Here is a 20,530-nt window from a genome sequence, read left to right on the forward strand (position 1 = left end):
ATTAATTTCATTTTCTACAGTGAAAAAACAGGGCTTTCGACTTTCAACTACATACAAAAACATTTAGCCTCCAATTGATTTTGGTATTAAAAAGGATGCATCAACAATGTAAGGCCAGGTACTGATTTTATAGAAACAAATGGTCTACTTTAAGCCTCATTGAGGCTGTCGGCGATCTGAGAGAACCCTGCAGCCTGAAGAGCTGTGACCAGGCTCTCCACGGTAGCCTGTGTTCCCTCTCGGTCCTGCCAGGACACGAGCAGCAGTTTGGCCTGCATGTCAACATCTTCGCTGTCCGTTTCGATCTCCCGCAACTCGGCCGCCTTCATTTCCAAGTGAGAAGCGAGCGTCTTCCACTGAGCGCCCAGTTTGGCTGCGATGTCGTCCATCTGCTGGTTCGTCACCAGCTTGCTCTGTATGCTCAGACCTAGGAGAAACAGACACAATAGGGAGGGTAAAAATAGCCTTGATCTACAAAGGATGGAAATGAGGTGATTTAAGTATCGTGACAAGGGCCTAAAAATACAGAGGTCAAACTGGGTTGACGCTAACTCTTGATATTTAGCTGTAAAAATAACTGGAAAGGTTGATAGGACTCAGACTGAGCAGCTATCGCATTGACTAAGTGACAATTCAAACTCACTGTCGTTACTCTCTTTGAGAAGATTGTCTCCGTTATCGTCGTCATCCTCTTCTCCCGTCTTGATCTCTTCAGAGGGGATGTCCTTCTGCATATAGGGTAAAAAAAAAATTGGATATCAGTTTTTGTCAACAGTTGATATGGACATTTTTCTACAATAATGAACTGTTTTTTTTCTCCCCCTCACCGGCAGCTCTTTGGCCAGTTTGCTGACCATGCTGTCAAGATAGTCTGCCAGGCTCTTGAACTTCTGATTGGTTGGTTGAAAGAAGTGCGGACTCCTCCTGGACAGCAGCCTCAGAGCGCGCCAGCCGTAGTTTGGGTTCCGTACAACCCTGCAGATATTTACAGGCAGGAGTAAATGTATAACATTGATGGAGAGCAACTTGAGTCTGCACTGACTGTTCGTTCGGAAAGGACTCATAGTAAACTTACTTATACTCGTCCTCCACCATGTTAGCAGGGTCCGCCTGTTCAATAGCCTCTGTGAAGAACTCGTCCAGCGATGGCATGAACTCTCTGAAAAACATCAGATTATGAAAGGATAAATAATTTATTCAAATAATAAAAGTGAATGTGATTGCAGAAGAGAGCTGCTGCCTTGATTTCTGAGCCGCTCACCTGCTGGCCGACTTGCAGGCTTCCATGTTGTCCTGGTTCAGGTTCCACAGTCGAGTCAGCTCATCGCTAAAACACAAACGACACAGAAGAGCTCCAGTTATCAAAGCAGACTTAACAGCTCCACTGACTTTTGTATACTGGGTTCAATGATTTTAACTTTTAATAACTTCAGTAACTTTAATTGCACCTGCACCTTCTTTCAGTTGTGCTACATCTCACTCACAGATTGTAATCGTTACACAGCGTTCACAGGGTTCACTTCACGTTCACAATATAGTTCAGTTATTTCGTTGACGTTTAACAGTGAAGTGAAAACACATTGGCAGCCCATTTAGATGGAGTAACAGGTCTGTGCTCAGTTTATTAAATGCTTAGTGTTGCTGTGTTTACCAGATACTGTTTGTCCACATTGAACAAATTTGTTATTTGTTTCATCCCTTTTATGAAAGGGATATTAGTTATACGTATTATTTGGGGTATTAGTTTTAGTGGAAATGAAGTGTTTTTAGTTGCAGCGGCTACAGAAAATAACCCACATAAACCTGAAGACATTTTCTTTGCTGCCTTAAATGCCACAACTCATACTTTGACCTTGTATAAAATGAGCGATGAGCAGGCGAGCAGATGCAGCGAGGTTTATAAAGCAGAGCAGAAGTGACGTTGGGAATGTGCAGTCTTAACCACAATTAAAGGTTTCATCGACTGTTCAAGGGTCAGTTTTCCAGCTGAATTAAATCACATACTTTCCCATGAAGATCTTGCGGTCCGGCCCTTTTCCCAGGAAGTCCTCTGGTGCTTGTCTTTTCCTGGTGGGTCTTTTGGGTTTGTCATCTACTGTTCTGTTAAAAATAAAACAAGAGGTGCTAACTGTTATAACACATTCTGTCAAAAAGAAAAAAGGCGACTATAATCAATACATAATTCAATAATAAAACATTTAGAAACACACACACAAAAAATTACCTTTCTTTTACAAAGCTTGGGCATCCCTCATTTTTCCAGCCATTCCAGTTCTCCTCTGTGTTGAGGATATGCTGTCAAAAGAAACATTTCCATTGTAACTACTGCACAGAAAAGTCTAACAACAAACATTATACAGAAGGATTATTTAGTCTTTAATATCAGTATTGGCATCAGAGCGATGGGTTACCTCAAGCATGGTGGCAAACTTGTCTCCATCAGGAGGAATTTCTTTCAGCAGCTGCAACACAACAATCACAGATTACAACAGTAAAGAAAAAAGTCGGAATGGCAGATGTCTCAGAACCTCACCAAGTACAACCAGAGTGATCAGCATTGATACAAACTGCTGGTGCTAAGTGATTAAAGTGAGATTTAAGGCTGACCTGATAAACTAGTTTAGTCGTCTCCTCTATCCATGTAGTCTGGTCGTCGTTCAGAACACAGCTGGAGCTGTAAAAAGAACCAACACATGAACCCCCAGCAACAGATGGATCATTATTTTTCTCACACAAATAAAATGTCCTACAAGGTCGGACTCGGAGGGATGTTTCACCTTTTAAACTTGACCTGACCCTTCAAGTACTGGAAGAGAATGAGGTACTGAAGCAGAATGTGCCGCCTGAAATTACTGTCGCTCAGCTGCAAATCCATCAACTGAGGAGACAAAGAAGAGATGCAGAGGTCAAAGCCATGTTTGTGCAGGTCTTCTTTCCAAGTAAATACGATTGAAATAAACGTAAAATATTAAAATTGAAATTGCACTTAAACACAGTGTTAAAAGGAATTAATAGTATGGCAGGACACTTTATGTGTATTTAATGCAAAACTATAATTTTAATGTAGCATCTGTTACTGATATTGTCATAGATTCACAAAGCTACTATTTTCTACAAATAAAAAAAGAAGTCAATCAATACATTGTGTTAAGATTAGACTAATACACCAGTGTACTGTTGGAAAAGTGTAATCAAATGGCATCCTGCCCTTTAACAGTCTCAAAGCTGAATAAATGACACAAAGCAAATAATTCCAAGGAGTGAATCGTCTCTCTCACCTTCTCACTTGTGAGGAACTTGGCGAAGTAGACGTGTTCTCCTCCAGAAGCTCTAAGCTCCTCCAGTTTCCTCTTGGAGGCCTGCATGTCGTCCAGCTTGTAGCTCTTGAACACTGCCAACGTCTCATCTGAATACTGAGCAGGAAACAACAGGTGTTCACATCAGCAGCGAGTGGCTGAGAGAGAAAACTTCTCTCTGTTATTGTGGTCTGGAGGTTTTACCTTGAGGAAAGTCATCCAGGAGAATTTGTCGTAGCACTGCACAGGGTTCCTGAAGTAGTCCTGCAGCGTCCAGAACTTCCTGTACAAGTTGTAGTCAATCGGAATGGAGCTGAAAATAGAAATTGGATGATATTTTAATAAACATAAAAACAGATTCAAGCCAAAGTGGCATTTAAATAATAATAAACTTTATGGTGGACTCCAAAAGAGAGACTTGATATTACCACGGTGCAGGAGCATCATCCTCCCCCATTTCTCCTTCCTCCACCTCCATACCATCTTCCTTTTCTTCTGTGTGCTATAAACACAGAACCATAAAACATGATTTAATAACTTAGAGTTTTAGATTAAATTCACCCACAATCATTACCAGGTGTTTATGTTTTACCTTCTGGCCGAAAGTGCTTTCTTGTTCATTTTTATTGAACACTGTTATATTGTCCAGATTAAACTGACTCTGTAGATTGAGACCTGGAAAAAATACAAACAGAAGAGATCTTGCATGAGCATGAGCACGGTTCCCATACTTAATTAACTATTTATTGTAAAGTGAACCTCTGAGGGTTTTTTTTTTTTGGTTTTAATTATTTTGATGACATCATAAAGATATTGCTGTTCTGACCTGATTTCTCAGACAAAGGGAAGAGGCGCGCCAAGAAGAGCTGGATCCGCCCACAGAATACTGTATTCTGAGATTTGCTCAGCCTCCTCAAAAGATCTACACAGGTGGACAGACAGGTGTGTATTAATTAACAGTTATGAGCAGTCTTTAAACATTAAAGTTGAATTGATTAACAAGTGTGATGTATGCTCTATACCATTACACATCCTCAACAAGTAGTTTTTCCCAGCAGTGTAAAAGGAGTTCTAAGAAAAGCAGGAGAACATAATGACCACATGATATAAATACATTTTGGAAAAACAATTACAACTGCCTTTATGGAGAGGTTTCATCTTATTTACCGACTTCCAAGTGGAAACATTTTCCTCAACAAAAGAGAATATATTGTCACACTGGTCAAGAGGAAGGCAGTCCAGTACATCCCCCAGCAGAAGGAACGGTGTGGTAGCAGAGCAGATACCTGAACACAGAGAGAGAGAGAGAAACCAGATGGCAAAATCTCTGTCATTACAAATCACCACCTTCTGGCAGCAAGAGACTTCATTTCTAAGACTCTATGCACAACTGCAGAGCAGTACAATAAGTACAATATACAGACTGCGCTAGCTGAAGCTAGGAAAATATGAGCACTTGGATCAAAAAGACACACTGGTTGTTGGCAAATGTATAAAAACAGAGCAACAATAATTCAATTCAAGTTTTGGACTTAGATATAATGTAAAAAAAAATAATAAAAAATAAAAAAAAAGACAGAAGGAGACATAAATAATTAAATAATAATAAAAAATCCATGCTATAATATTAAGGCTTGCATGCATTTAGTTTTGACATCTTCTTGTATCTTAGTTGTCAATTAGTATAAAAAACACATCATCATTTATTTCCTTTTCACTAGGAACATGCGGTGTATAACGATGTTTTACATTTGGGACGTGAATATCAGCTGCTTCAAGTCTTTATATTTACAATACATATAACATAACACATCCGAGCCTCATAGGACAAGTAGATGTGTAACATACCCTCAGTAACGGCATCAATACTCAGGTAGATGAGAGACAGGTAGTCATCACAACTTGCCTTCTGCTCAATCTGCAGACAAAAACACTTGTGTCATGTTGTCCTATTCCATCATGATTTAATCATGCATTGCCTTGTAATTTACTGAACTAACTTGAAACAAACAGACAGTGTACTTACAATCTGGTCTCCGAGAACACCCCTCAGAGACTGGTCAAGGGTGGTTTTCTTTTCCGCCTCACTGTAGTGCAGGAGAAAAACAAGTGATGTCTACACATGCACGACTCACCACCTCAGTTATTATGGAGGCTAATGATGGAAGTCATTATCTGTGATTACGGTAAATGAATATTACTTACTTGCCGGGTATCTGGTTGAAAGTGTTTAACAAATGTTTGCTGGTTTTACCGCCAAGGGCAAGTCTGGCAGAAGCCTAGGTGTGTGAAAGCAGGAGAAAACATTTAAGAAGGATAAATAATACAGCGTTTGCGTTAGCTTAGCTAGCACCTGCTAACTGCTATGATAACAGAGTCGAGAAGAAGATTGTTACGTTGTAGCAACAAACGTGCCAGTTATCTGTGGTTAAAATCGCAACACATCGTGTGTAATGACGTGTGTTTTAGTAAGGAGAGACAATCCAGTGTTTCCTCACCGTAAATTTGTCTTTAGCCTCGACAAAATTAAAGGAGGACGGCGACATCTTTGCACAAGAGAGCGGAAGTACCACCGAACTGTTTCCGGTTTCTTTAGCTGTTGGGAGGGGTGATGCGTTCAGGAGCTCTCTGACACTTCCGTAAAATATAGCCTACAGAAGAAGACAGAAAAGGGAAAGGATATATAAACAGGAAATAGGTTGAAATTAAAAAGAAGATATAATAGGCCTACATATATTGTACATATTTTTTTTTTGTATCCTTTTTTTTTTTTTTTTTACAACACAACCTGACATATCTTAGGCTACTAATTACAGATCAGAACAATGACTGACTTTTATATGAACAAAAATAATTTCCTCCTTCACTTAGAAATGTATGTTGTGCATGGCTGAAATGATTAGTTGGAAAATCAAGTAATAGACTAAATTAATCAGCTAGCTACTAATTTGATGATAGATTCATTGACAATTTGAATGAAATATCAAGTGAAGCTTCAAAGCATTTGCTGCATGGCCTCAGCCTCTTTTTTGGTTTGAGGATTTCACAGCTTACTGTAATTCTGTTTTCATACCACTGTAGACACTCGGGGGCTTTGGATTATCTAACTCTCTAAACCTGGTGCTTTTTCTGAAAGGTCTGGGTGAAATGGAAGAGCCATTATGTTTGAAAAATTGAGATGTATTCATTCATTTTTAAATAGAACAAATGAAGCTCTTGGCATCATTGTTTGTTAATTGTTAGTAGCCTATCTGATAGAACTGCTGTGTGAGCATCAATGACTGAATGAAGAGTGCAGGCTTAAGTCCAGAGGGCGGCAGTGTTGCACACTAATACACTGGTCTGTTTGCTCCCATGAAATACTGAGAGCAAGTGTGTGTGTGTGTGTGTGTGTGTGTGTGTGTGTGTGTGTGTGTGTGTGTGTGTGTGTGTGTGTGTGTGTGTGTGTGTGTGTGTGTGTGTGTGTGTGTGTGTGTGTGTGTGTGTGTGTGTGTGGGAGAGAGAGAGAGGTCTGTAGCCATGGCAGGATAAACCTGAAATCCACCCTTTCCTGATGAAAACCCCTTCAGCAATTTGCATTATATGAACATGCACTGACTGACACCCACTTGCAATAACATCTCATCTCTGTTATTGTCCCCATATCATACGTTTAAACTCAAATTTTTCTTCTATTAATTATACATTCTTTGGTAACATAATGTTACAATGTATGTGTCTTTAATAAGGATGTGTTTCAAGATGGGTCTTTTTTGACAAATTAGCTTATCAGTGGTTATAACAGTCATCTTCAAGTTTTAACCTGTGTATTTGTGCATGCAGATTTCCACGTGTGTAGCGGGCACAGCTTCAATTTAAAGTAGGCTACAACTAAGCTGCAGGGCATGGGTTCTCTGATGGGATCTATGGTTCAACAATGTCACACAACACATAAAAACCAATGGGGTATTAAACTGTGACATCAGTTATTAAAGGTTGAATCCATAATTTTTGATTACATAATCTCAAGGCCAATGCACATACAGTACAGTATAACCATCATTTTATCCAGCCATCAAAATATTACACAGTTTTTATGCTACCCCTTTTATTTAGAAACCATGTGTGAACAAACAGCATAAAATGTCAATAATTTTAATTTTATTGTTGCCAACTCTGTGAATCAAAAATAACCTGTCACTCATTTGAAAGAGTGATCGCAGATCCGAAACTGATGTATGGACTTTGGTTTACCTAAGAACTGTGTAAGTTTGACAGAACCAAATCAATGTGAAAACTTTATCCTGGTGTGATCTGTTTTTACCAGCAACCGCGCTGTGTTTACCAGCCCTAGGTGTTACGCTGATGTTTGGAGAAAAACACCAAAGTTGGAGGAATGTCACGAAACTGTCACGCACAGAGAGGGACCATTTTCATCACCCCTGTGTGTGAATGCTGCGGTCACACACACACACACACACACACACAAAAAGGGAAGTGAGAACTGTTTTTCCTCCGCAGTGTTGATTGGCACCTCAGTTCCCATAAGTTTGCCACACAGTTCACCAGAAATCCCATCCACCTCACTCTTCCCCAGAGCCCCCCGCCCCCCACCCTTCTGACACAGCATTTACTGAAACTTTGCCAAGAACTGATGAAAAGCAGAAAGGGAGTGAGTGTGGTGAGTAACCCTCAGGGTGCAGATAGGAGCCCGGCATCACTCAGTATATACTCAGCATGTGTAGACAGGGTGAAGAGGGCTAGTGGTGGGGTCAAGATTATGTTTAAATGCAATTAGTCTTCAAGTTGGAGATGTCACTGTGCACGCTTTGCTGGGGACTAAGAAACTGAGTGTGTATCCCTTTAATGTGCATGTCAGGGAATATTATATATCTTTCATTTTTGACAACAAATCCCATCCTACTAAATACATTAACCTTTAAGAACAGGTCACTAGACGACATTCAAAACAGCAGGGCTCTGTAGTTTTTAGCAAACACTGTTCAAGCAGGAGTAAACATGGTCTGTTGGAGACTATTTTTGGCTGCAGGCTAATTCACATCTCTCAGACTTTTTAATGTTTTTTCAAAAAACGGATGAGTAATAGAGGTAGGGAGACAGCAATAGGAAAATTATATCTATTTATTATATTGGCAGCCACATTATATCATGAATGTTGGGTTTGGTTATACGCACATTGACCGTGGGTGCTGCGGCTTAACCTTTAGTAGTTTAGCTGGTTTCGACCACCAGTGTGATCTTCAAAAACCTGAAGATCACGCTGGTGCAGCCATATTATATCAGACATTACAATTAATTTACAAAGTAAAATAAAAGGCTGGAGGAGGCAAATTTTTCTATTACGGAAATATGTGTTCAATGGGTAATATTGTTGGGTTCAGTATTACTATTAACTTGTTGCTCAGAAATCAGTTTTAAATGAGTTGGTTAGGCCTCCATTACCACTTGTTTATTTTGTGTAGGTAAACAGAACGAGAGGACAGCCGGACACCCCCCCATGCCAAATCATGGAATAATCACGCTCAACATGAGAGCCAAATAATTGGATGAAGGACACTCTCAGACAAAAATGACTGAAGGGCAACAAAAAGAGCATTGTCCATGTTGTTGAGGACAAACTTCAAAACCAGAGGCCAAACACAATGCTCTGACCTCCGAGGTTAAGCACACAAAGGAGGGAGATTTTAGATTGGACTGCCGTCACATGATCGACCTCTGAGAATCCACCATAAAAGAAAGAAAAAAAAGAAAAACAACCCATGTGAAGAGGTGTCATGTCTCATAAGCGAGATAATCCCATCAGCACACACAATCTAAAAGCGCAGAGCACTGTAGCAGGTTCATGAAGAGCCAACCTGACATTCACCAGAGCAAAGCAATATTCCTCCTTAAAGGGTGGTGAGCCACAGGCAATGATGTATAGACTTAGTGTAGTTAAATATTTTTATTCAGATAGTTCAGAAATGCGTTTATTTTTGCAGGTTCTGCAGATTCTTATATATCTCCCTCTCCCCTTGCTCACACCATCACCCCATCTCTGCTGATCTTATGCATAACTCTAAGTTTGTTTCAAAGAGACAAGATATCAGTGACTTTCCATAGTGCACTTCACCTGACTAGCTGTGTGGCAATACATGGAAGTTGGACCTAAAAATAGAACAAACATGTAGGTTACACCTTTACTCAGTCACAGGACATTGTAAAAGAATATTTGAGACATTTTGTTAATGATCATCTCACACGGAGAAGAATAATAGTAATGTTCAATGAGGGGATGTGCATCCAACCATGGCGGTTATCCTGCCCCTGATTGGTGCTTAGCTAACAATAACTAACATCGACTTGAACAACCTTGGCTGGATTGCCCTCAAACCACCGGCTTTCTGTTGAGAAATGTTCAGCAGTTGAGTTTAAAGTCACTTGATGGTTATTCAATGATTAGCCTAGGGTGTGTGTGTGTGTGTGTGTGTGCGTGTGTGTGCACCATCAAATATACTCATAAGCCATAAAACGGGATGTGAAACGAGCCGCCTGCGTAGATGGAAGGAGGACATTCTTGTGACACAGCCAAACAGGAAATCTCCATGATAGCCACATCTTGTCTAATCATGCTTCCTTCATTTTCTTATGAAGAATTTACAGTTGTTTTATGTGCAATTATCAGATGCACATCCTCGTGTTGTTTCACCGCAGAGAGATTTTTGGGACTGTCGCCAAACAGCATGAATAGAATAATACTGTACACTGTAATACATTATGGAGAAACTGGTGGCAAGGTCATCCAAATCTAAATATACAAACATAAGGACATACATACATTGTGTTATTCTGATTACTGCACAATGTAAACAACAACATGTTTACCTTAGTTTGAATTGAATTGAAAAGGTGTCTTTATTCAACACTCACTGCATATCTCAAAATACAATCAAAAGCCATTTTAGCACACACCTCGCTCCCGGGCTGGTGTTGTCCTCTCAGTGTCCTCCAGTTGTTTCAACCTCAGCCTCATTTTCTGCACTGTGAAGCAGGACGTTCCTGTGTGCTCTGAGGTTCAGCTACAGAGGGAAATCATAGATAAGAGCTTCTGCTATGCTAGCTCTGCTTACATTTCATTTCATTATGTATCAGAGCTTTTTCAAAGGAACGGTTTCACACGCAGAGAAAACCAACTCAACCAATGAATGTCTGAGTCATTTGGTCAGTTTAATGGGGTTTGAATAGTAATGAGCAATGTCTATTGATAAATCCACTCTATCATACAGTGGTATTCTGTAGGATATTTAGTTGAGACTTTCAGATGTGCTGATTGACCACAACTATTACTGTAAATCCTGTCATATTGGATATACTGTATCCTTCCTCATATGTTAGGGTCAGCAGTGACACATTTTTAGGTTTTTAATGGAGAGAGAGTAGGCTACCACATACATTTGTTTATTGACTATTGATTAAGACTTTTTGACTTTATCAGGAACCTCTATTTAAACAAAAGACAACTTTTTTTTGCTAGTAGCAGAAAGCTACAAGAGGAAGGTTAAATTGAAGTCAAGGGCTATACTGACAAAAAAGGCCCAGGGGCCCACACCAATATTCAAACCAACAATTTCATGGATAAGGAAGCCTAACCATGTAACCAAGAGATGAAAAACAAGTTGGATGAAAGCTGAAACAAGCCGAAGGATATCCAGCTCTTTCATAGTGCGTGTTTAGTTTTTGGCTCTGGTAGTTTTGGGCCGTGAGGCGTTAGCACCTTTCTGCAAGTGGCCTCATGTTGCCAGGAAAACACACTTATAAAAACGATGCTTGCCAGCCACTTGAGAGTTGACACTGCTAATTTGTTTTCAACTTTTTATGACACACGCCCTTTCATTTGAAACGTAGCACCCTCTTCCTGAGTCCTCTGGCACATCAGCAGCACACAGCAAAAAAATTATGTAATGTAGCACAAAGAGGGAAAATCTTGAATCATTTCCACCACAGTCTAAACACAGGAAAGCCATATTGGCAAAGAGAAGCAGCCGACCCTCACCAATACAGACTGAACAGGATATTTGTTTTACAACACTGCAGACTGATAAAGAATATCAGGATGCTTCAACAAAAAGCTTCCCCAAATTGTGATTTGGTGTTCTTATTGAATGGTGCTTTCTTTTTGTCCATGCACTGTTATTAAAATGAACCCTGTGTTAGTCTCTGCTCTTATGAGCGCTGCATCAGAGAGTAAATCTGTCTCCTGGAATAATTTAAAGTCTTCCTGAAATTTCAGGAAAACCCTGTGCTATAAAATTCAACAACACTTTGCACAGAATTATAGGACTGTAATTCACTCACAGCTGCAAAGTGTCACAGTCCCTCCGACAGCCAGCTGTGCAAAGCCTTGAACACCACTCAGGCTCTTATCGGTCCCAGCTATCACACACAGTACAAGCTGAAGGGTGGTGAAGAAACTCAATGATAAAGTGTTTTTTGAGAGCACAATAACTGTCCTGTCAAGTGAAAACACAGACGAGGACAACTCAAAGACTGAGACTGTATAAGGCACTTGCAACTGCTCCATCATCGGATGTGAGGAGGCCGAACAGCAGGGTGACTGCAGGGTTCAGGTGTGCTCTGCTGATGTGCCCCCAAACTCTGACCCTGGTGGTGGTGATAGCTAGGGAGACCTTCAACTGCTGAGCAACAGGACACTGTTATCTTTTCCAATCACAGCTGATATGCCGATGAATATGAACAGGAAGGTACAGACAGATTCCCACAGCTGCAGCCTTAAAAATATTAAAATAAAATAAAAAAACACCTCTTTATTTCTGGAACCTCTTCCTCAGATGCGTCTGTGTGAAACCCAATGTGTCACCTACTTCAGAATTCATACTGAAGAGGTTTGTGTGGAGAGATGAAGCAGGACAAAGATGCGCTGCATGATTTTCGTAAAGATGTTAAAATGTGGTCCAATACAACAACGACTAACACTTGCATTCCGCTCTGTGAAGAGGATTATACTGATGAACTGAAAAGTACAGAATCCCAAATGCTTTTGTTTGAACAACTGGCTAAAGGACTTTATAGAATTAATGATGGAAATTGCAGCCTCAGTACAGATCTGTATAGCGATGGTCTAGAATGGACCTTGGACACTCATTAAAAATACTTAAGTGAGATAAATGCAGTTCAAGAATGACTGTGATGATATAGCCGGTATATGAATATGAATTTCAGTTTGTCGGCAGAAAGTCAACTCCCTTGGGGGAAATGTTGGCACAGTGATTGTCTAAGTAAATTGAATATGTAGTAGTCTGCAATTCTTGGTAAATGTCTTTTAGTTATACGTTGTAAAATTAAACTGTACATAAAATTATAAAAAACAAACAACCACAAAAAATAAAACAAAAATAAAAAGATTTTGTAAAGTTATTGAAAAAGCATTTTATTTGATCAAGCTGCGCCATACTCTTGTCATTTCCCCACTTAGACAGGCTCTTTGGGCCATTTTGCATCTCTAGTGGCGGCGCTGGTCCCCAGAAGAGGCTCCTCTGCTTCGTTTTCCGGTGATGGGCCACTGCAGAACAGAACCCGTGTTTTTTCAGACAAGGGCTCGTCTCTTGGTGCCAGTAGATAATTATAGAGAAGAGCGGCCACCACGCCAGCACTCATTGGTCCTGCCCAGTATACCTGAGAAACAAAAACACAGGACATACACATCCCCGTTTCAAGAGGAATGAGTCATTAGAACACTTGGAAAATACCTGCTATCCAGCCCCGCCATACATACCCAATGATCATCAAAAGATTCCAGTATGATTGCAGGCCCAAAGGATCGAGCCGGATTGATACCGCATCCTGTGTAGCGGATCTGTAAAGCATATTAGAGGAAAACACCTCTTAGTTCCCTGGCTGCAAAAGCAGACGATTACACGAAGGCCTGATTCACAGCCAGGTTCTTCCTACGTAAATCCATTGTATCGGGCCGCGGCAAGATGGAGAAACCATGTACCAAACTAATGAAAGGGGAAATTGAGGAATGTTTTTATGTACTTACCCCAGCAAGGTGTCCCAACCCTACGGATAGTCCGATAGCCATGGGCGCGTATCCACCTACATCACGTCTTTTGTCAGTGACTGCGAGGACACACAGGATCAGTTGGAGGGTGAGAAGGAACTCTATGACATAACCTTTAGCCGGGCTGATTCCATTTAGCTGCAACGAGGAAAAACACCTCAGTTTTCTCACCTCATAAAACACTTACCGTTTCTGCAACCCTTGCATTATATTAATAAAAATCCCTTAAAAACAAACAAGAAAACATTCTGATTGTGCTTTAAATATTAAGCTGCCTGACTATTTGAGGACATAAATAACTGCTGAGGACAGTACAAACCATCTTATAATTACTCCCTGAAGAGAGGGGGACTGTTTGTTGCATAGCAGCCACAAAACAGTGATAATTCAAATTTGACACATCAAATTTAACAACCTATCACCAGCAGTTACAGCAAACATGGAGGTCTCATAGAAGAGACCACAAAACTTTCGATAATGACTCATCTGCCTTTTACAGAGAACTGGGTCAGGCTGGAGGCGGCTCCCAAAGTGCCATTTAAATGGGAATCCTAAATGTCATTAATTAAGAGGAGCATTACTCAGGAGAAATTAGAAGCACATGGGTTCCATCTTACCTTGTTAACGCCGAGCGAATCTATGATTTCTGGCCTGATACCGTACACAATGGCACTGCCAGCCACTGACCCTAGAATCTGAGCAATCATATAGAAAAAGGCTCTAAGGATGCTGATCTGGCAGCTGGCCAGGACGCCCAGAGTGATGGCAGGGTTCAGGTGGGCGCCGCTGATGTGGCCTATACACTGGGCCAACGTGGCAATGGCCAAACCGAAGGCGAACGCCACTTTTATCTCCTGGTCGGGGTAAGTGTTATTTTTATCTCCTATTGCAGCCGAGAGGCCGATGAAGATGAAGATGATCATTCCCAGAGCCTCAGCGAGGACTGCCCTCCAAAAGGCCCACATTTTAATTTCTGACATGGCCACTTTGGATGACGCTTACGCTGACAAGCACAATTTGAATAATACACCAAGATTGTGGGACAAGCAGATACTTGGTTCCACCAGCAGCCCGACCGAAAACATTATGAGTGACATTCGCCAGCACTCATCAGGCGTGTGTGAGTGGCTTTTGAAGAATCAGGCCTGATTAGAAACAGCTGAGAGATCTGTGTTTGAGCCAGTGAGAGTGACCTCCACGTCTCCTGCTCTCTTCAGTACTTTTCCAGTTCAGCAGCAGGCAGAGCTGTGTTCACAATTATTCACGGCTCATTAAAGACCACATCAAACTGTTGCTCTGTGTTGGATAAAGGTGCTGAACTGGAGGATTTAGAAAACATGTGCAAAGAGAGTATGGGTCACATGACAGGGGAAAGCTTGGCCAAATAATTAATTCTATAGTTGAGTCAACTAGAAAAAGCATTTCCAAGAATGGAAATGGTGTGACTGCTGATAGCAACTGAACGCTGTTGCAGAATTAGCAAATAGTGCAAGCAGTGATCACCATACAAATTTTTTACCAAAGTCGGATTTGAACCCACAACCTCATGGTCATTAGACTTCCACTCTGCCTCTAGGCCACGGTGCACACACACTTAACACCAAGAAAGCTTGAGAGTCAAGCTTGAATGACTTAGAATGAAAATTTCTGTGAATTTCAGGCTGAGAGCAGCAGTTTCAACATGAAGCAAGTTATCAGAAGTCAACAGAGGACAACTGGGAAAATAATTCACTATAATTGTTGTTGAGGCAAGATTTGAACCAGCAACCTTCAGGTCTCCAGACCAGCAAGCTAACCACTAGGCTACAGACAGAGACAGTATGTAAGGGGTAAAGAAAACCTTTGATAAGAGGATCACTGGCTTCTGCTTAAAAAAAAAAGTAAGGAATCGTGGCAGAAAAAGTTAAATATTTTAAAAAGTATAAATAGTTAAAAAGAGAAAAGTAATGCCGATAAAGTTAAAAAAAAAAAAGCTGCACGTTTTGATATATGAATTGTTGAAATAGCACAACACCTAACACACTAACCATATGGCCACAGAGAACCTGAGTTACAATGAGCTTTATACTATGAGGAATCAAAGACTGTCCAATGACAGCTGAATAATTGGAATGAAAAGTCAAGCAATGATGTGAAATGACTGAGGCAGGAATCGAACCCATGACCATATGATCACTAAACCTTTACTCTGCCACTCGGCTACAGAAAGCACACTGCTTTCAAGACTGTTGTCATTCATTGTAATGTGATGATGTGCTGCAAACTGGTATGAGTAATCAAGGAGATAACAAACACCTGTAACCAATTGAAGGCGGTGGAGGAGAGCAGAATTCAACATAACATAACAAGAGTTCTTCCCTTGGATTCGAACCAGTGACCTTGGGGTTGGGAAGCAGCCACCCTACCCCATACACTACAGTGGAGTTGTGGTGAAGAGAGGTTGAGACTTTGATGAATGTGAGATTTTTCAATGATTCTTAAAATAAAGAGAAATTAGTATAAATTAGCCACACCAAGCAAGAAGAGGACTTTTTTGTGACCTGTGACTATTTTTTGGTGAATTAAAATGAATTAAAAAGCACTTAACAGCAAGTTACAAAGTTGAGCTCCTTCTCCTGCTGATGTGAAAAAAATACATTGAGCTGAATGAGAGCAGAGAGCTCCCTGGCTGCATTTAAAAAATATTTAAAATTATTATCTAAGTCTCTTTGCATTTTTGACCAGAATTTTAGCCAGAAGACAAGTGTGGCTACAAAACTGGAGAAAATAATTTGTCTAGAGTTTAATTTGTGGCCGTGCTGACAGTTTAGCCAGAAAAACTCTAGAATGTTTTTTTGCCTCTCCCCACTCTGACACCACTCTGGCTCTGCTCGTTAGACGCAATACACACCCATTATAAAGCTGAAAAAAATCAGAAAAAGTTAAATATTTTAAAAAGTATAAAGAGTTAAAAAGAGAAAAGTAATGCCAATAAAGTCCAGAAAAAGCTGCACGTTTTGATATATGAATTGTTGAAATAGCACAAAGTATGAAGGACTAGAAGAAGACCGTAAAAAGGCGGAAGAAAATGGCCAAACAGAAGAACAATAGTGTGACTGCTCAGCAGTCACACTAATTATAAGTTTGTATTTTATTATCACTCTAATATAATTGTTTAAAATATGAATTATTTAAATTATCTACATGTAAAAAAAAAAATCAATGCGTCTTAAAGTTATAGGCTATATTCTCTGTCATAATTCCAGGCACGTGAAATATTAGACTTGTGAAGGGCAAAGTGTGAGAAGGACTCAATTACTTTTTTTTTTTCCAGAAGTCAGTGGAAATGGTTTTCCTCTATCCTTCTATCAATCTTCTTCCTCCATTCTGAGCGTGTGTCACGCAGGGCCGGCTGCATTGAAGTTAAAATCAGTCATATGTCATGTGAAGGAAATGGGACCTTTTGAATTCTCTCCAAGGAAACCAGCCTCTCATTCTTCTCTGCTGCGTGGAAGAGCTGGCAGGTCAAAGGGTCGCAGCGCTTCTTGTCAAAAGAGAGAGAGAGAAGCCAGTTAAAGCGTCACCTTTGACTTGGGTAACAATGCTTCACTAAAAAAGAAGAGCACGTCCAGTTTTTTAATAGTTTAACTTGAACCTGGTGCCATGACTTTTATTCAGTTTTTGAGTCTCCACTTTCTATCCTTTGTCGAGTTACAAAGCTGTTTCCCCCATCTCTCTGTAATTTGCTTGAGGTTTCCAAACGTTTCAAACCACACTGCACATATGTTACAGTTTTGACTCCATGTACAGTAGCATTTACAGACATTTATGGGATTCATTATGTCAGAGGAGCAGGGTGAAGGAGGAAGAGTAACAACTTGGAGAACTGACAGGAGGGATAGAGGTTACGCTCTCTGACCCTGTGAGCAGGAGCAGCTCTGTGGCTCTGCCATCTCACCACTGCAGCAAACTGTCACCCAACATTTCAGCTGCTGAATAGACCCCCCGCTTTACCCCCCATTGGCACATGTGCATCTGATACTCTACCACTCCACTGCAGAGCATCTCATAACCCCCACCTCCACCCCTACATCCACCTGTAGGCTCTGCATCCACATTTCCCTTGGAAATATGTTGTGGGAAATGAAGAGGTCAGAGCCCAGAGGCCGAACATCAACTCTCCACATGTTCTACATTCAAACAATAATCTATTGCACATGACAAGGCTTACTGAAGTGAAGCTATAGTCAGTCAAAGCAATATTTTATTGCAAACATGAAGAAATTGTTTGTATTTAATGTTTTAATGCAACTCATGGAATTACAAAAACTCAGAACGTTCAGAGATCTGATTCAATGAATAAGTTGTAATACAGAGAAACGGCTAGTTTTGTTTTGTAATGTTTTGTTAGATATAAAAGGACAATAACAACCCTATCTAGAAGTAAAATAGTTGCAAAAAGTGGTTCACATACAATATTTGCTCATGATTTCATGAAGTGGGTGTGACTTATTTCTAAGCAGGCGATTGGTGGGGGGGAGTGAAGCTGCATCGCCTGCACAGCAGGACATGAGGAGCGCCTCATCACATGAGATCCATCCACTCACCCATGATGCCCCCCATCTCCTCCCTCCACCGCCTTTCAGATGTAAATAAGACACAAACATGACTCATTTTCAAATCTACTCTTTTAGAGGCACAAATAACTCCACGATGCAGGTGCCCTGAGGAGCCCCATGCACAGAGGTTTGATTATTGCGGCCTGTCATGAGAGCGAACTTTAACTTAATTCAAGAGATTATAGGATGAACACATTTAGTCATGCAGAAGTGGAAGCAAGTCAAGTATATAATTAATATGTATGCTGCAGAGCAAAATGGTACAGCTTCAAAGGTTTTTCCTGACCAGTTGCTCCAAATGAGTGAAAACATCACATCATACAACAAGGTGAAGAAACAGAGAAGTGGAAGAAACTTTTTTAAAATATCCAGAAATTAACTGAAGATAGTTGAAACAGTGATAAATAATACTCTGATCAGTGTGTCCAGTTTTGGTTTGCACCCATGATGACGATCATCTGTTTTTGTAAAGGACAGGACATAAAACCAATAAGCAAAGGCTAATTAAGCTGCTACATAGATTAGATACTGTTCATTTGTCATTCACATTGGTTATGCAGGTTTTTTTTTCACAACTTCACATTAATATAGAATTTTTTTGTGAGCTAACAGGCACCCAACAGAGAGGGAGGAGCTGAAGCAAGGAGCTGAAGCAAACCATGAGACTCCATGAAATGCAGAAAAATCCAGCTTCCTTGAAAAACAGGCAGCGAGCCAGCTGTGCAACCTCTCAAAGCATCCATCTAATACTGAGATTCACAGAAATCATGCTCCTGGAAAGACTGTGATCATTTCACCCCGCATTGGTTGGCGTAGATAAAAGCCCACAATCAAAAAAGCCATCACAATCTGGCACTCCCGCTCCTCCTATCAAGCTGTAATTTCATCACATCTATACGAAGGGAGAGTTTTGACTTTACAGCATGAAGCAGGTGGATGATGGAAAACAGCAAACAGCACGACAGGATGAAAACTCCACATAACATGCATCTTAAAGAAAGACATGGGCCTTGGTCCAACACAAACCGAGCAGGACGGTGGGTTAGGCCCCTTTTTCTAACACCACCTCTGCAAACCCATCAATTTGGCTTTGTAAGCAACGAATGAAGACTGATCCTCTGTGCTCTTGATGGTTTGTTCAAACATATACTCACTAGTGTTTGACATTCAGAGCCAAAACCTTTCACAGCGTTTTTTTCAATATTGTCTCCATGCTCCTGAGCAGCAAAGCAGCGGCTGTCATGGCATCTCGCTTTAGATAAAAGCCTTCTTTAAATGCAGCCATTTATCATTGTTCGATTCCCAGATGATGTCACATTGCAGTTCTGCCTGTTTTTTTCTCACTGGAGCCCTCTGCAATGGGACCCCCACTGTGTCAGTGAACTGGCTCCATTCAAGTGAATGAGAGGGCTGCATTTATTCACGCCGCTCTGAACGCAGCGATGAAACACCCGTCAGTGATCCAGCTGTTGACTGCCCAGTAGGGGAATTCGTCGAGGAGTGGTGCTTAAAATGGTTCAAGTCGATGCCCACGCAGCCATGTGAATCCTCATGTACAGCGTGTGCTGTGCAGGAGGAGCCCGCAGAGGAAGCAGTGGGTGATCTGTTGGCACATGACCCAGCATACTATAGTGGTGAAGTAACCCCTGTTGTAGGATGAGCATTTAAAAGGTGTTAAATTGTGTTGACTGGCCATCTGCCTCTGGCCTTTTTGCAAACTGAAACCAAATCAACAGCTCCAGTGGGAGACGTAGATGCTCTAATGAGACACCTCTGTGGTTTGTCTGCCGGCCTCTCTGCCCTGATGTCACAACAAAGACAGTAACAGCAGCCCAAGGCAACATCCACACCAAGTTTTTATTTTAAACCAAAAACACTCAGTGTCTTCATTTGTGTTGTAGCTCTGTATCAGAAATTATTTTCCTCCGTATACTTTCACACCTAAACTATACTGGGCATGTATGAGCCATAATGCAGATCGTCTACTCTACAGATTTTATTCTTTTTGGGGCATTTTTTTGCCTTTATTCTGATAGGACAGTGGAGAGTGAGAGGAAAGTCAGGGAGAGAGGAAGAGAGAGAGATGAGCTGTAGCAAAGAGCTACAGGTTGGATTTGAACTCATCCATCCACAGGTTTTACTGCTTATCTGTGCAGGGTTGCAGGGCGGCTGGAGCCAAACCCAGCTGACAAAGGCAGAAGACGGTATACACCCCGGATAGGCTGACAGTCTATCACAGCACTGACAGAGATGAACAACCTATATGAGCATATATCTGGACAGTGGGAACGAGCTGGTGAACCTGGAGAGAACCCAACCAGATACAGAGAGAGCATGCAAATTCAGTACCAGGCCCGATATCAAACCCAGAACCTTCCAATTTTAACCCATGGTCCCTGAGACTGATTAGCTGCTGCAAAAATTAAGAATGTATCTGGACAACAACAGGGCCAGTTACACTTTTATTTCAATATCCACACTGCTTTCACCACAAGGCAGATGATGATGTCATCTATGTCATTGTTTTCAAGGATTTAAGTTTCCACGTCCAGACTAAAACACAACCCTTGAGTTTT

The 20,530-nt window shown here is 40.9% G+C and overlaps 2 protein-coding genes across 3 annotated transcripts; both read right to left on the reverse strand.

Annotated features, from left to right (window-relative positions):
- Nucleotides 1–20: 20 nt before the first annotated feature.
- On the reverse strand, nucleotides 21–5,863 carry thoc1 (THO complex 1). 2 transcript variants are annotated; one of them, XM_083992191.1, is made up of 21 exons: nucleotides 5,795–5,863; nucleotides 5,502–5,575; nucleotides 5,323–5,383; nucleotides 5,145–5,214; nucleotides 4,464–4,582; nucleotides 4,319–4,367; nucleotides 4,123–4,218; nucleotides 3,889–3,971; nucleotides 3,728–3,798; nucleotides 3,501–3,609; nucleotides 3,279–3,413; nucleotides 2,778–2,878; nucleotides 2,608–2,674; nucleotides 2,412–2,462; nucleotides 2,225–2,295; nucleotides 2,005–2,100; nucleotides 1,262–1,327; nucleotides 1,076–1,159; nucleotides 828–975; nucleotides 644–728; nucleotides 21–427 (listed from the first exon to the last, which is right to left on the reverse strand). In XM_083992191.1, the coding sequence occupies exons 1-21, from the start codon at nucleotides 5,840–5,842 to the stop codon at nucleotides 150–152; spliced, it is 1,962 nt and encodes a 653-aa protein (XP_083848317.1). In that variant the 5' UTR covers nucleotides 5,843–5,863; the 3' UTR covers nucleotides 21–149. The 2 variants fall into 2 exon arrangements, with proteins under 2 accessions (XP_083848317.1, XP_083848316.1); XM_083992190.1 differs by having other exon boundaries at nucleotides 3,725–3,798.
- Nucleotides 5,864–12,764: 6,901 nt separating this feature from the next.
- LOC311000560 (aquaporin-1-like) lies at nucleotides 12,765–14,336 on the reverse strand (the record flags this gene model as incomplete). The annotated part of the gene is made up of 4 exons (XM_083991299.1): nucleotides 12,765–12,968; nucleotides 13,069–13,149; nucleotides 13,336–13,494; nucleotides 13,974–14,336. 4 exons carry the CDS (start codon nucleotides 14,334–14,336, stop codon nucleotides 12,765–12,767), a joined length of 807 nt encoding a protein of 268 aa, XP_083847425.1.
- Nucleotides 14,337–20,530: the final 6,194 nt, after the last annotated feature.

Source organism: Trachurus trachurus, assembly GCF_905171665.1.
Source record: "Trachurus trachurus genome assembly, chromosome: 17".
Taxonomy (NCBI): Eukaryota; Metazoa; Chordata; class Actinopteri; order Carangiformes; family Carangidae; genus Trachurus; species Trachurus trachurus.